We start from the raw sequence: 16,671 nt of genomic DNA on the forward strand, positions 1-16,671 counted from the left end.
AATTATAATTTCAGATGATGAAGATAGAGATAGATACATACAAACTTACCTATACTGATATATCAGGTGTGCATGGTATCGGACACTGTATAATTGAGTCTGTCAAAGGTGAGTTTGCTGCTGATGATTCTGTCATATATGAATGTGGTAACAATGAATATGTAGATGGCACGCTCAATTGAACGTCCTTCAGATAAATACTCCAACCAACAGGTCTGTATATGTATACAAATCAAAGCATAGTTAATTCTGAATTGAGATCACCTGACATTTTGTCACATATTGATATCCCATCATATCTTTCTTTTGAACTTGTCATTGTATCTTTATTTCATTTTCTTTCTTCTCATTTTTTTTAACAATAATCTTGTTTTGTTTTTTGGTCTATCTTTTGATTTCATGAAAATTATTCTTGGTTATGGTTACATATGTACAAGTGGGGTTCTACAAACATATTCATATCGAAAAAATGCTCATTTTTATTTTATTGCATGCAATGTAATATTTATAATTGTGATCTCTTTTGATATTAGGTTTGGCGCTATCTGGTTACATTGTCCGAGATGGTCAGTGGGTCGAGATTGGACGCGGTGAACTATTAAATCCATTGGTGAGTAACGTCACCTTTTTTCTCTCATTACACCACCAACTACACGTGTCAAAATCAATCATGCATGGTAGAATATTTAAGTTGGTGAAAACGTTGACGCACTTTAACCTATGATAAAAAAATTCAGATGGTGTCGTGCTGTAAACAACCTTCTTTTCAAAGGTTAAACCGATATTTAACTTGGGTAAGTAAGATAACTCTTATACAATATGAATATTAAGTATCAAATTAAACACAGCAGGATTTCTTAGGTAATATCGTTTGAAATAGTAGGCACTTTCTAAGCATTGTTTTTCATTAGGAGATGGAAATCGTTCTCAATGTCGTTTTCATTACAAAACGTACAAATCCTCTGGAGATATCTCTTATTTATTAGTTGCATTAATTCACATATTCTTTTTGTTCCACTGTAAAGTAAACGACGAAAGGCCATGGAGTAAGAGATATCTTCACTGAAGCTTTTTGTGTTAGTCTTAATACTTGTATATTCACGAATGTTACTAAATAGTATTTTAATTTTATGTTACAATTGTGGTTACCCACAACGCACCAAAACCTTCGCGCGCACATCTGGCTTATATCACGTGCACATCCTCTGGAATGCAGTATCTAGCGCACAGCTGTGCGATAGGATTGCACAATTTCTGCGGCTTGGTAAAAATGGTTGTCTTATAGACTTATTGAAACTTAAATGGAGAACTCACGAATTTATAACTAAAAAGCGTTTTCAAATTGATCAGTGATTATAAAGGCCTCTGTTTAATTCCTCAGAGAATGGTGAGTGGTGTTCTGCGGATATATACGTGACAGTTCTTGTTCCGTACCGGCTAGGTCTTCCATGTAGTGTACATGTTTTGTTTACATAACGATACTTTTTCATACAGAGGTAGTGAAAAGATTTTAGATGATCCGTTGCAACATGACACTGCTGATAGACCTCTCCGTAACTTTCAAGCCACTCTTTCATTCATTCGAATGGTGAAACGGTTCAGATGAAATGCATGCGCCAAACTCTCTAAACTTGATTGAATTTCGGGGTTAATGCACCTTTCCATATGGAATTTTGACATTGCTTTCGTATGATTTAGATATTTTTTCAGTCGACTCATATGCTTCACGTTTTAGAAACTTATTTTAACTGACGAGTTCAAGAAGGACGGAACAGGCGTAAGGTGCAGTTCACTTCATTATTACACTATATTTCATCGAATTTTAAATATGAATTGCAAGGCACTTATCAATTATGTGTCATTTGTACAGTCTTCTTGTTTTTATTGGTATCGACAGCTAATTCTTTATGAATGTAATTAACCCGTTTTGTCACTATTCCAGACAATGTTTGACATTACAGCTCGAAAGATGCGGATTCTGCCTGGAGATATTATCCTAAGTATTGGATGTTTATATTCAAAGCTGAAAATATTTATTGAATAACCTAGCCTCATTTTCATCGTGCTTAAAAGGCAGCTAAGGCATTAGCTTAATTTATGTATCGGAAACACTATACAAGATTGTCAAATTTTTTGTTCAATAGATGTACGAGTTATATCCCTTGATTTTCTTTCAAAAAATAACTAAGAGTTATGTCCCTTGAATTAGAGGGTCATCGGTCATCTGATTGGTCAATTACTTTCGCGCGGATGCTGAGACCCCTCTCATAACGCAGCCATCTTTAAATGTATCAATACGTAGTTCAATTAGTGGAGTGGATTTGCATTTGTTATGCAAAATTTACCCACCCACTTCCACCCTATTGTCTGTTCTATAGTAACGTTATTTATTATCAGCAATTGTGGCGGTTTTTTTGTTAACCCCACATTGGCTTTTTATTATCATTACTAAAAAATAATCTTTTGTTCATTTTACGGTTTTTGTAACTGTAAGATATGTTTTTAATTTCATAAATGAATACAAAGTCACCCTCTCTGTAAGGGTGTTTTTTGTTAACCCCACATTGGCTTTTTATTATAATTACTAAAAAATAATCTTTTCTTCATTTTACGGTTTTTGTAACTGTTTTTCATCAATAAATACAAAGTCACCCTCTCTGTAAGGGTGGCCTTTTTCATTCATACTCATTGTTGTGTCGTTTCTTGTCGTAGTGTGCAGATACATATCATTATTGCATTTATTTCGTTTTATTTATTTTTTTCATTAATCTGTTTTATTAATCTACATGTTCGTTAGTTTATTTATTCATTGATTCATCTAATAACTGTTTTATATGAGAAGCACATCTTTTGAGAGGACATGCATCAACTCAATTGTTCTTATTTTGATGAGTCGACAGCGACCACAATTACCGCGAATTACTTGACAGCAAATTAAATGTCTGAACATCATGGATATGCATTTGATATGTATGTTGTATAATGTTTATCAGTATTAGGTATTGTGCATTTCAGGCAACCAGATGTACTTACCGGAATACTGGTATCACACATGTCTTAATGGGGTATGCATACCATTAGAAAGAGTAAAAATAGAGTGAAAGATTGAAAATCGACGAGCCGTAAAATGTTTACATGACACCGCTTAAATTTTACCTTATTCATGTTAATGTTCATGATGGTATATCAATAAGGCTGTAAATCAGAATTTGTACATTCATTGAGGACAACTATCTATAGAGAAATATCGTAAAGTTATGTATATGCCTGTTTTGAGCACATACTTTTCCTATTTGGTAAATGGTCGTTTCACGTGATATAAGACTGCTATAAATCTATAGAATGAGTGTTGTTGCTTCCTTGAGGATCGTAGATAACTTTTGTTTTTTTTTATGGTTGTAAACCTGATTTACATGGCGATTTCGTCGATAAAACAAAAGGCGCTTTCCCTTGTGAAACATCAAACCTTATTCTTATTTTACCGCTCCTATACCTCCGTTTAAATCTTCTCTTTGTCCATATCTTGTCCTCTCTTTTGTCTGTTTGATTTTTTCAACACGTCGGTTGCTTTTGTAGTTTTCCCTTGTGTGTAGTTTTGAGTATTACTGTTGTATATTGGTGACGGACCAATATTTGCGTTTTAGCTATATACTAATATCAGTGTATGCATGACTACTATCATTTTGTAGAGGACAACTGTAAATATATAGATGGGAAGAAAAGAATGTAGATGACTAGCGTACATTTCTAATGGACTACAGAGAACCTTCCTAAGGTACTAGTTTAGATATCCCTGAAATATTACCATTATTTGTCTTTATCTGTTCTTTCAAGGTACACCCACGTCAGAGAGATGTGTAATTATTTCGTTTACTACGGAGTAACTGACAAAATTGCTTCGGCCAAAGCCATCGCATGTGGCGGAAATGCACAGGGGACAGGCTGGGACCAACTGTTTGACAACATTCCAGCAGACGCTAGTGATCCTACTGGAGACACGGAACAATCCCGTTATGTCAAAAAGTATCATCTTACCAAAAATTACTGAAGGGTTGTCCTTTGGTTTCTCCTGATTATAGATGGTAGTCACCGATAAATGAAATTCAGAATTTCACAAATAATTATAAAAATAAATCCATTATCTTATTTCTGTGCTACCGATTTGTTTTTACTAGTAAATATGTTTTAATTTAACGTGTATTGTGTAATTTAGTTCAAGTCTATAACTTCAGTGATGCGAACACGATTATCATCATTTTGACCTCATTGATCCTTGAACCCAATGCTCTCCGAAGACATACGTATCTAATGGATCTTAAGTATGCTTGAATTTGTAAAATATTCTGTTCACAATATATCACTTATTTCAATAAGTAACCTTTTATGTTTTAAGAACAAGCATACGGTTTATTTACAGACCTGCATACCGGATCGAATATCTTTGTCTTTCTATGATGCAATATGAAAACAAAACAATCATGTCTATCAGATGAGGCTAGAGAGTGTAATTAATAGTTTTTTTAAAGACAAATCAGAAATATATCAACAAAAATATGCTTGTATACAAAAGAAATATGTATTAGCAATGATAATATTTACTACCGAACGTACGAGTAAACTTAAGTCCTACAAGTACACATCTTAATTTTTATCCTAGCGTCATATCCATAATTTCACTGTTCAATTATTAAACATGTTTACATATGTATATGTCAAGTTATTGCTCTGCACAGCAGTAAAACGCACACGAGATTTCATAAACATTGTGGTAGATCCCTTATTCTGTATAGCTTCTTTTTTTCTTACTTCAGACGTACCGTTCTCTTTTTATTTGGTGTGGTGTCAAGAAACGCCAAACTTGTTATAAGTAGAAATATGCATGCTGTTGATAAAACCATTCCTCAGCTAAAAGGTTCCGACGGATGAACGGAAACAAAATTCCTCTGATTTACGGGCAGGGGGATAAAGACTTTCATCCAAATGTTGTGTTATATATTTAATATATTAAATTTTTGGAAACTATTGTGTTGAGCATAAAACAAAGTAGAAACAGTGACATTAAATGACCACGCCTTCTAAACATTCTTAAAAGTTTACACATTGAAATCAAATGTATAAGTATGCAACACAACAGATCCCATTAATATATACAACTATCTAGTTTGATAGTTTAAAGTTGATATATAACAAGGACATTGGTCTTGACAAAATCGTTCGAGCTAATGTTCCTGCGAGTTAAACTTCCCAAATATTGCATAATATTCCAAAAACGTTGTAAATCTAAAGAACACAGAAAATGGTAAAAAAATTGAATATACTAAATTCAAAAGATATTGCGGAAAGTTACTGTGGTGCAATAGCTGTGTACGGGAAAATTCAGATATAAAGAAACTGTCCGTAAACCAGAAAATAAAGTTGTTTATCATTGTGAATATCAGAACTGATTCAAGTAAGTTTATGTTTGATCGGGGGTCAGTTTTCCTAAATCGGTTCGCATGTAACAGAAACACCACTTGAAGGTAGTCTTGGAATACGCTGAAGGCATTGGTGAACAGGATGATTTTGGTATTTTGATCGTCGGTGACGTCAGCACCAATAGCGATGCTGATATGTCCTAAGAATAAACCAAACGCCGACAGCAAATACAAATATTCCCGAGACTTCAGGCCTTTCGGTGAACTATCAGGAGTACAGTAATGAGCCAAACAATAGAAACCAGCAAACGTTGCAAGCGCCATCATCACTTTCAATGTTAACTCATATACTTGCGCAATATACAGTATGACGTTTCCATCCCCTATATCTAGAACGAGGACAATGTAACACACAACAAGTCCTAGCCCTGTTGTTATGCTCATTGCCAGTGAAAGTATTTGTACTAATGTCCGCCTGCCTCTATTTGCCGGATGTTCGATGACATTGAATCCATGCAGAAGGGACGTCTGCTCCGATTCCTGTACGTCGTTTATTCCTATATACGTTGGTGATTCATCTTGAGGATTCGCTTCTTGTTTCGGTGACCAAATCTCAAGAAGTATTGTACTGGACAGAAAAACATATTCGACGAAAGCTGGTCTTAGAAAGGGTAATGACTTTTCTAGAAGCAATGTCATTGTACTGTTGTTTCCTAAACAGGATATCAAGTCAATGTCATCTTCGACTTCTATCAAAAATGATCTGGTGTTTTTCATTTGATAGACATACAAGATCACTGATAGATTACAAGTTAAAATCAAAAACATAGCGTAATTCACTAGTGAGCTCTGTTTCAGCTCGAACGGAGAAAAATAAGAGACGAAAACCATTTCTGAGAATAAAGCTAGGATCAATGTGATATTGAAAACTAATAAAATATTCCAATAAATTCCACCAGCGAAATTCACGGAACATTCAATCAGTTTTCCTATGAATAACGCACAAGATAATCCCGAGGACAGGCCGAAGATCCACATGAAAACCACCTGAAGTTTTCTGGTATTCCTGTCATTTCTAGCAGCGACGACTGATTGAAGGCCATATTTCCGTACTTTGGTTCCAATGATACAGAAGATGGATAATGCAGATATCATAATCACTAATAGAAGACTAAGAACAAATCCCAATCGAAATTCCGCGTGTTTGGGTATACTTTTAGTGACAGTGAATCCAAAGACAAGTGAAACAAATATCATGACAAGAACACGGGACGAGATTACACAGTCATAATACCAAGATCCATGCTGTCGCCTGCGGTATTGTGGACCAGCAAACGGTAGAATGATGGTTGATGTCAACAGCTTGCCACACACCGATTCCATGACGGAAAAGCAATATCTACAAAAAATATTAACTGCAGTTAAAATATTTGCATTGTCTGTCTGTTACGGAACTTTCCTTCTGGTTTATAATGCCAATAGAATAGAAATTCTTACAATAGAATCAATACATTCCATTGTGACGTTCCGATGACAACACTATCAAAAGCGTATTAGTACTGACGTATGAAGAGTCCGAAATGTCACAGAATGAACACGCTTTTGGGTTTACTATAATCCCATGTATACATAGTTAGAAATAATGTGACGAAATGGTAAACAGATTATAGGAAAAACGTACACAAGAAGGTCTCTATTTGCTGTTGTCGATTCGGCTATACTTTATGTAACACGTGGTCATAGATGTGATTGTCTGTGATCCTAATAGTGAACTCTACTGGTTAATTTCGTTAGAATATCTCAAAGTCAGTAGCAGACATTCTAATATCCTATTGGAGAAATTAGATCATCAAGTTAAGAAATGGTAACACTTTGCAAAATGTATTTCCACGTACCTATCAAAGAAGGCAAGAAATTCATTTCACTTAATGTATTGTCTCTTTTATCCAACACACTCACTGACAAAGCACCCGGTATCATTCGGAGTTGCTTAGAGCAAGATAGGTCATGGTTAAAGAACAACAATATCAATATCCAAAACATTATGGATTTACTAGAACGTTTGCATTCTAATGCACTATCTATAAGCAACAGTATGGTACAGTCAATAGCCGCCCATAATTTCCAGAAAAAGAGGCTATATTCAGAGCCACGACTCCTAGTCTTTGCAAACGATATCTCCCTGACATTGGAAATAATCAAGAAAGGGTCACAAAAGATTTGACAGTGCATGTAAATACCGTAGATACCTACAAACACCATCAAAGTAGCCTGTGAGGAAGAAATCAATGTCACTGTCCTTCATTGTCATCCTTCTAGTAAGGAAAGATGATGGTACTACTAGAACCTCAACTTCAGATCGCACCACCCTCTTACACAATAAATCGGGCGTTGTACGCTCAACAAATGTGAAACTGATGTCATAGAGGAACAAGACTAGACGCAAGAACAAAATGACAAGCAATGAAACCTTGTGGCTACCCTAATTGGGCAGAATTTTGGGAATGTAAAGGAAAGACCGAAGGACGAAAAAGCAAGAAAAAACAAAACAAAAGGACAAATAGTCATCCCTTATATCAACGGCCTGTCAGCAAACCATTCAGGGAATTTACCATGGCCACAGTATTGCAACAGCCACGAAACTTCTTAAGGATATATCCTTGTTCATCATAAGGATAAAATATCCAAAGAGGACGTCGCAGAATTTGTATAAAAAATCGGATGTAGGAACTACGCCACAACTGGCTAGTACAACAACGGAACAATCAGGCACACTACAGTTAACACGTTCAACGTCATAGCACACAACGGAACCACCAGGTACATTACAGTTTACACACCCAACTTCATAGCACATAACGGAACCATCAGGCACACTACAACTAACATGCCCAACTTCATAGCATATAATGGAACCACCAGGAAGAGTACAGCTAACATGCCCAATTTCATATCACACTGAGGAACCACCAAGCACACTACTGCTAACACACACAACTTCATATCACACAACGGAACCACCAGGCACACTACAGCTAACACGCCCAACTTCATATCACACAACGGAACCACAAGGCACATTACAGCTAACGCGTAACACAAGGAAATATGATATTTTCCAATTGTCCTGATGGTCACCATAAAACTTCTCTGTAACCTTCATGAACCGATATATATATTAAACTGAAATAATAGTCGTATCAATAGTATAGGAGACAAAGCAAGAACATATTTAGATATTTTTGCAATATACATCGAAACACTTGGAGAATGACGACGTTTGAATGTAATTCAAACTCAAAATATATTGAAATGTGCTGTAGAAAGGCTAGTGTCTTCTGTTTCACCAGTAACACACGACATATAATCTTAGTCAATCTAAGTAATGTCATATTGTAGAATGACAGTCATGAGCAAAGTCATATCTTACCTTTTAATCTCACGACGAAGATAAATATATCCAAATTGATATTGTTGCACAGAGCAGACCTTCAATATACCCTATAGCTGTGTAACACAGTAATGCTTCGATGCACAACTGTGGAAACCCAACGATAGTTATTTTCATCCGCGTTCGTTTTGAATGACGGGGTATCAGTTATTGGTGTTACAGACAAAGAACATCCTATATTTACTTCCCGTTTAACGATGACGAAATGTCATATGATTTTCTTGTAAATATTTGAATAAAAACTCTTTACATAATAGAACATATATGCAGTTCAATGTTGACGGAGAAAATATTCCAATGATGATAAATCATAATGAATATAGAATTATGTTTAAGGTCTGTTATTTTTGTTTCTTTAATAATTACAACAACATGTTTTGGAGGTGACACCACATCGAAAGTGTGTGTGTAAAGTATCCGTAATAATGAAAAGATAGTTACCAAATTATCTCTTGTTAACTGTGTACAGGTACTTTCCTTTATAGTTTGTCAAAAGAAACATTTCGGGGATACAGAGAGTAGTTACAGCATCACAATGTATATAGCATTCGCTAGTAAACAGGGAAGTAGAGTTAATTTAAACTTGTTTAATTACAAAAAAACAAAATTATAATTTCAGATGATGAAGATAGAGATAGATACATACAAACTTACCTATACTGATATATCAGGTGTGCATGGTATCGGACACTGTATAATTGAGTCTGTCAAAGGTGAGTTTGCTGCTGATGATTCTGTCATATATGAATGTGGTAACAATGAATATGTAGATGGCACGCTCAATTGAACGTCCTTCAGATAAATACTCCAACCAACAGGTCTGTATATGTATACAAATCAAAGCATAGTTAATTCTGAATTGAGATCACCTGACATTTTGTCACATATTGATATCCCATCATATCTTTCTTTTGAACTTGTCATTGTATCTTTATTTCATTTTCTTTCTTCTCATTTTTTTTAACAATAATCTTGTTTTGTTTTTTGGTCTATCTTTTGATTTCATGAAAATTATTCTTGGTTATGGTTACATATGTACAAGTGGGGTTCTACAAACATATTCATATCGAAAAAATGCTCATTTTTATTTTATTGCATGCAATGTAATATTTATAATTGTGATCTCTTTTGATATTAGGTTTGGCGCTATCTGGTTACATTGTCCGAGATGGTCAGTGGGTCGAGATTGGACGCGGTGAACTATTAAATCCATTGGTGAGTAACGTCACCTTTTTTCTCTCATTACACCACCAACTACACGTGTCAAAATCAATCATGCATGGTAGAATATTTAAGTTGGTGAAAACGTTGACGCACTTTAACCTATGATAAAAAAATTCAGATGGTGTCGTGCTGTAAACAACCTTCTTTTCAAAGGTTAAACCGATATTTAACTTGGGTAAGTAAGATAACTCTTATACAATATGAATATTAAGTATCAAATTAAACACAGCAGGATTTCTTAGGTAATATCGTTTGAAATAGTAGGCACTTTCTAAGCATTGTTTTTCATTAGGAGATGGAAATCGTTCTCAATGTCGTTTTCATTACAAAACGTACAAATCCTCTGGAGATATCTCTTATTTATTAGTTGCATTAATTCACATATTCTTTTTGTTCCACTGTAAAGTAAACGACGAAAGGCCATGGAGTAAGAGATATCTTCACTGAAGCTTTTTGTGTTAGTCTTAATACTTGTATATTCACGAATGTTACTAAATAGTATTTTAATTTTATGTTACAATTGTGGTTACCCACAACGCACCAAAACCTTCGCGCGCACATCTGGCTTATATCACGTGCACATCCTCTGGAATGCAGTATCTAGCGCACAGCTGTGCGATAGGATTGCACAATTTCTGCGGCTTGGTAAAAATGGTTGTCTTATAGACTTATTGAAACTTAAATGGAGAACTCACGAATTTATAACTAAAAAGCGTTTTCAAATTGATCAGTGATTATAAAGGCCTCTGTTTAATTCCTCAGAGAATGGTGAGTGGTGTTCTGCGGATATATACGTGACAGTTCTTGTTCCGTACCGGCTAGGTCTTCCATGTAGTGTACATGTTTTGTTTACATAACGATACTTTTTCATACAGAGGTAGTGAAAAGATTTTAGATGATCCGTTGCAACATGACACTGCTGATAGACCTCTCCGTAACTTTCAAGCCACTCTTTCATTCATTCGAATGGTGAAACGGTTCAGATGAAATGCATGCGCCAAACTCTCTAAACTTGATTGAATTTCGGGGTTAATGCACCTTTCCATATGGAATTTTGACATTGCTTTCGTATGATTTAGATATTTTTTCAGTCGACTCATATGCTTCACGTTTTAGAAACTTATTTTAACTGACGAGTTCAAGAAGGACGGAACAGGCGTAAGGTGCAGTTCACTTCATTATTACACTATATTTCATCGAATTTTAAATATGAATTGCAAGGCACTTATCAATTATGTGTCATTTGTACAGTCTTCTTGTTTTTATTGGTATCGACAGCTAATTCTTTATGAATGTAATTAACCCGTTTTGTCACTATTCCAGACAATGTTTGACATTACAGCTCGAAAGATGCGGATTCTGCCTGGAGATATTATCCTAAGTATTGGATGTTTATATTCAAAGCTGAAAATATTTATTGAATAACCTAGCCTCATTTTCATCGTGCTTAAAAGGCAGCTAAGGCATTAGCTTAATTTATGTATCGGAAACACTATACAAGATTGTCAAATTTTTTGTTCAATAGATGTACGAGTTATATCCCTTGATTTTCTTTCAAAAAATAACTAAGAGTTATGTCCCTTGAATTAGAGGGTCATCGGTCATCTGATTGGTCAATTACTTTCGCGCGGATGCTGAGACCCCTCTCATAACGCAGCCATCTTTAAATGTATCAATACGTAGTTCAATTAGTGGAGTGGATTTGCATTTGTTATGCAAAATTTACCCACCCACTTCCACCCTATTGTCTGTTCTATAGTAACGTTATTTATTATCAGCAATTGTGGCGGTTTTTTTGTTAACCCCACATTGGCTTTTTATTATCATTACTAAAAAATAATCTTTTGTTCATTTTACGGTTTTTGTAACTGTAAGATATGTTTTTAATTTCATAAATGAATACAAAGTCACCCTCTCTGTAAGGGTGTTTTTTGTTAACCCCACATTGGCTTTTTATTATAATTACTAAAAAATAATCTTTTCTTCATTTTACGGTTTTTGTAACTGTTTTTCATCAATAAATACAAAGTCACCCTCTCTGTAAGGGTGGCCTTTTTCATTCATACTCATTGTTGTGTCGTTTCTTGTCGTAGTGTGCAGATACATATCATTATTGCATTTATTTCGTTTTATTTATTTTTTTCATTAATCTGTTTTATTAATCTACATGTTCGTTAGTTTATTTATTCATTGATTCATCTAATAACTGTTTTATATGAGAAGCACATCTTTTGAGAGGACATGCATCAACTCAATTGTTCTTATTTTGATGAGTCGACAGCGACCACAATTACCGCGAATTACTTGACAGCAAATTAAATGTCTGAACATCATGGATATGATTTGATATGTATGTTGTATAATGTTTATCAGTATTAGGTATTGTGCATTTCAGGCAACCAGATGTACTTACCGGAATACTGGTATCACACATGTCTTAATGGGGTATGCATACCATTAGAAAGAGTAAAAATAGAGTGAAAGATTGAAAATCGACGAGCCGTAAAATGTTTACATGACACCGCTTAAATTTTACCTTATTCATGTTAATGTTCATGATGGTATATCAATAAGGCTGTAAATCAGAATTTGTACATTCATTGAGGACAACTATCTATAGAGAAATATCGTAAAGTTATGTATATGCCTGTTTTGAGCACATACTTTTCCTATTTGGTAAATGGTCGTTTCACGTGATATAAGACTGCTATAAATCTATAGAATGAGTGTTGTTGCTTCCTTGAGGATCGTAGATAACTTTTGTTTTTTTTTATGGTTGTAAACCTGATTTACATGGCGATTTCGTCGATAAAACAAAAGGCGCTTTCCCTTGTGAAACATCAAACCTTATTCTTATTTTACCGCTCCTATACCTCCGTTTAAATCTTCTCTTTGTCCATATCTTGTCCTCTCTTTTGTCTGTTTGATTTTTTCAACACGTCGGTTGCTTTTGTAGTTTTCCCTTGTGTGTAGTTTTGAGTATTACTGTTGTATATTGGTGACGGACCAATATTTGCGTTTTAGCTATATACTAATATCAGTGTATGCATGACTACTATCATTTTGTAGAGGACAACTGTAAATATATAGATGGGAAGAAAAGAATGTAGATGACTAGCGTACATTTCTAATGGACTACAGAGAACCTTCCTAAGGTACTAGTTTAGATATACAAATGTCTTTAAAAATCCCCTGAAATATTACCATTATTTGTCTTTATCTGTTCTTTCAAGGTACACCCACGTCAGAGAGATGTGTAATTATTTCGTTTACTACGGAGTAACTGACAAAATTGCTTCGGCCAAAGCCATCGCATGTGGCGGAAATGCACAGGGGACAGGCTGGGACCAACTGTTTGACAACATTCCAGCAGACGCTAGTGATCCTACTGGAGACACGGAACAATCCCGTTATGTCAAAAAGTATCATCTTACCAAAAATTACTGAAGGGTTGTCCTTTGGTTTCTCCTGATTATAGATGGTAGTCACCGATAAATGAAATTCAGAATTTCACAAATAATTATAAAAATAAATCCATTATCTTATTTCTGTGCTACCGATTTGTTTTTACTAGTAAATATGTTTTAATTTAACGTGTATTGTGTAATTTAGTTCAAGTCTATAACTTCAGTGATGCGAACACGATTATCATCATTTTGACCTCATTGATCCTTGAACCCAATGCTCTCCGAAGACATACGTATCTAATGGATCTTAAGTATGCTTGAATTTGTAAAATATTCTGTTCACAATATATCACTTATTTCAATAAGTAACCTTTTATGTTTTAAGAACAAGCATACGGTTTATTTACAGACCTGCATACCGGATCGAATATCTTTGTCTTTCTATGATGCAATATGAAAACAAAACAATCATGTCTATCAGATGAGGCTAGAGAGTGTAATTAATAGTTTTTTTTAAAGACAAATCAGTAATATATAAACAAAAATAAGTTTGTATACAAAAGAAATATGTATTAGCAATGATAATATTTACTACCGAACGTACGAGTAAACTTAAGTCCTACAAGTACACATCTTAATTTTTATCCTAGCGTCATATCCATAATTTCACTGTTCAATTATTAAACATGTTTACATATGTATATGTCAAGTTATTGCTCTGCACAGCAGTAAAACGCACACGAGATTTCATAAACATTGTGGTAGATCCCTTATTCTGTAAAGCTTCTTTTTTTCTTACTTCAGACGTACCGTTCTCTTTTTATTTGGTGTGGTGTCAAGAAACGCCAAACTTGTTATAAGTAGAAATATGCATGCTGTTGATAAAACCATTCCTCAGCTAAAAGGTTCCGACGGATGAACGGAAACAAAATTCCTCTGATTTACGGGCAGGGGGATAAAGACTTTCATCCAAATGTTGTGTTATATATTTAATATATTAAAATTTTGGAAACTATTGTGTTGAGCATAAAACAAAGTAGAAACAGTGACATTAAATGACCACGCCTTCTAAACATTCTTAAAAGTTTACACATTAAAATCAAATGTATAAGTATGCAACACAACAGATCCCATTAATATATACAACTATCTAGTTTGATAGTTTAAAGTTGATATATAACAAGGACATTGGTCTTGACAAAATCGTTCGAGCTAATGTTCCTGCGAGTTAAACTTCCCAAATATTGCATAATATTCCAAAAACGTTGTAAATCTAAAGAACACAGAAAATGGTAAAAAAATTGAATATACTAAATTCAAAAGATATTGCGGAAAGTTACTGTGGTGCAATAGGTGTGTACGGGAAAATTCAGATATAAAGAAACTGTCCGTAAACCAGAAAATAAAGTTGTTTATCATTGTGAATATCAGAACTGATTCAAGTAAGTTTATGTTTGATCGGGGGTCAGTTTTCCTAAATCGGTTCGCATGTAACAGAAACACCACTTGAAGGTAGTCTTGGAATACGCTGAAGGCATTGGTGAACAGGATGATTTTGGTATTTTGATCGTCGGTGACGTCAGCACCAATAGCGATGCTGATATGTGCTAAGAATAAACCAAACGCCGACAGCAAATACAAATATTCCCGAGACTTCAGGCCTTTCGGTGAACTATCAGGAGTACAGTAATGAGCCAAACAATAGAAACCAGCAAACGTTGCAAGCGCCATCATCACTTTCAATGTTAACTCATATACTTGCGCAATATACAGTATGACGTTTCCATCCCCTATATCTAGAACGAGGACAATGTAACACACAACAAGTCCTAGCCCTGTTGTTATGCTCATTGCCAGTGAAAGTATTTGTACTAATGTCCGCCTGCCTCTATTTGCCGGATGTTCGATGACATTGAATCCATGCAGAAGGGACGTCTGCTCCGATTCCTGTACGTCGTTTATTCCTATATACGTTGGTGATTCATCTTGAGGATTCGCTTCTTGTTTCGGTGACCAAATCTCAAGAAGTATTGTACTGGACAGAAAAACATATTCGACGAAAGCTGGTCTTAGAAAGGGTAATGACTTTTCTAGAAGCAATGTCATTGTACTGTTGTTTCCTAAACAGGATATCAAGTCAATGTCACCTTCGACTTCTATCAAATATGATCTGGTGTCTTTCATTTGATAGATATACAAGATCACTGATAGATTACAAGTTAAAAACAAAAACATAGCGTAATTCACTAATGAGCTCTGTTTCAGCTCGAATGGAGAAAAATAAGAGACGAAAATCATTTCTGAGAATATAGCTAGGATCAATGTGATGTTGAAAACTAATAAAATATTCCAATAAATTCCACCAGCGAAATTCACGGAACATTCAATCAGTTTTCCTACGAATAACGCACAATATAATCCCGAGGACAGGCCGAAGATCCACATGAAAACCACCTGAAGTTTTCTGGTATTCCTGTCATTTCTAGCAGCGACGACTGATTGAAGGCCATATTTCCGTACTTTGGTTCCAATGATACAGAAGATGGATAATGCAGATATCATAATCACTAATAGAAGACTAAGAACAAATCCCAATCGAAATTCCGCGTGTTTGGGTATACTTTTAGTGACAGTGAATCCAAAGACAAGTGAAACAAATATCATGACAAGAACACGGGACGAGATTACACAGTCATAATACCAAGATCCATGCTGTCGCCTGCGGTATTGTGGACCAGCAAACGGTAGAATGATGGTTGATGTCAACAGCTTGCCACACACCGATTCCATGACGGAAAAGCAATATCTACAAAAAATATTAACTGCAGTTAAAATATTTGCATTGTCTGTCTGTTACGGAACTTTCCTTCTGGTTTATAATGCCAATAGAATAGAAATTCTTACAATAGAATCAATACATTCCATTGTGACGTTCCGATGACAACACTATCAAAAGCGTATTAGTACTGACGTATGAAGAGTCCGAAATGTCACAGAATGAACACGCTTTTGGGTTTACTATAATCCCATGTATACATAGTTAGAAATAATGTGACGAAATGGTAAACAGATTATAGGAAAAACGTACACAAGAAGGTCTCTATTTGCTGTTGTCGATTCGGCTATACTTTATGTAACACGTGGTCATAGATGTGATTGTCTGTGATCCTAATAG

General features: G+C 35.0%; 2 protein-coding genes across 2 annotated transcripts; both read right to left on the minus strand.

The window, feature by feature from the left end:
- Positions 1–5,219: 5,219 nt before the first annotated feature.
- LOC132558559 (uncharacterized) lies at positions 5,220–6,797 on the minus strand. Its single transcript, XM_060223144.1, has one exon. The coding sequence runs from the start codon at positions 6,795–6,797 to the stop codon at positions 5,220–5,222; it is 1,578 nt and encodes a 525-aa protein (XP_060079127.1).
- Positions 6,798–14,708: 7,911 nt separating this feature from the next.
- LOC132558560 (uncharacterized) lies at positions 14,709–16,286 on the minus strand. The gene has a single exon (XM_060223145.1). It carries the CDS (start codon positions 16,284–16,286, stop codon positions 14,709–14,711), a length of 1,578 nt encoding a protein of 525 aa, XP_060079128.1.
- Positions 16,287–16,671: the final 385 nt, after the last annotated feature.

Source organism: Ylistrum balloti, unplaced genomic scaffold (genome assembly GCF_031769215.1).
Source record: "Ylistrum balloti isolate Yb309-2 unplaced genomic scaffold, AGI_CSIRO_Ybal_v1 Utg370796, whole genome shotgun sequence".
Classification (NCBI taxonomy): Eukaryota; Metazoa; Mollusca; class Bivalvia; order Pectinida; family Pectinidae; genus Ylistrum; species Ylistrum balloti.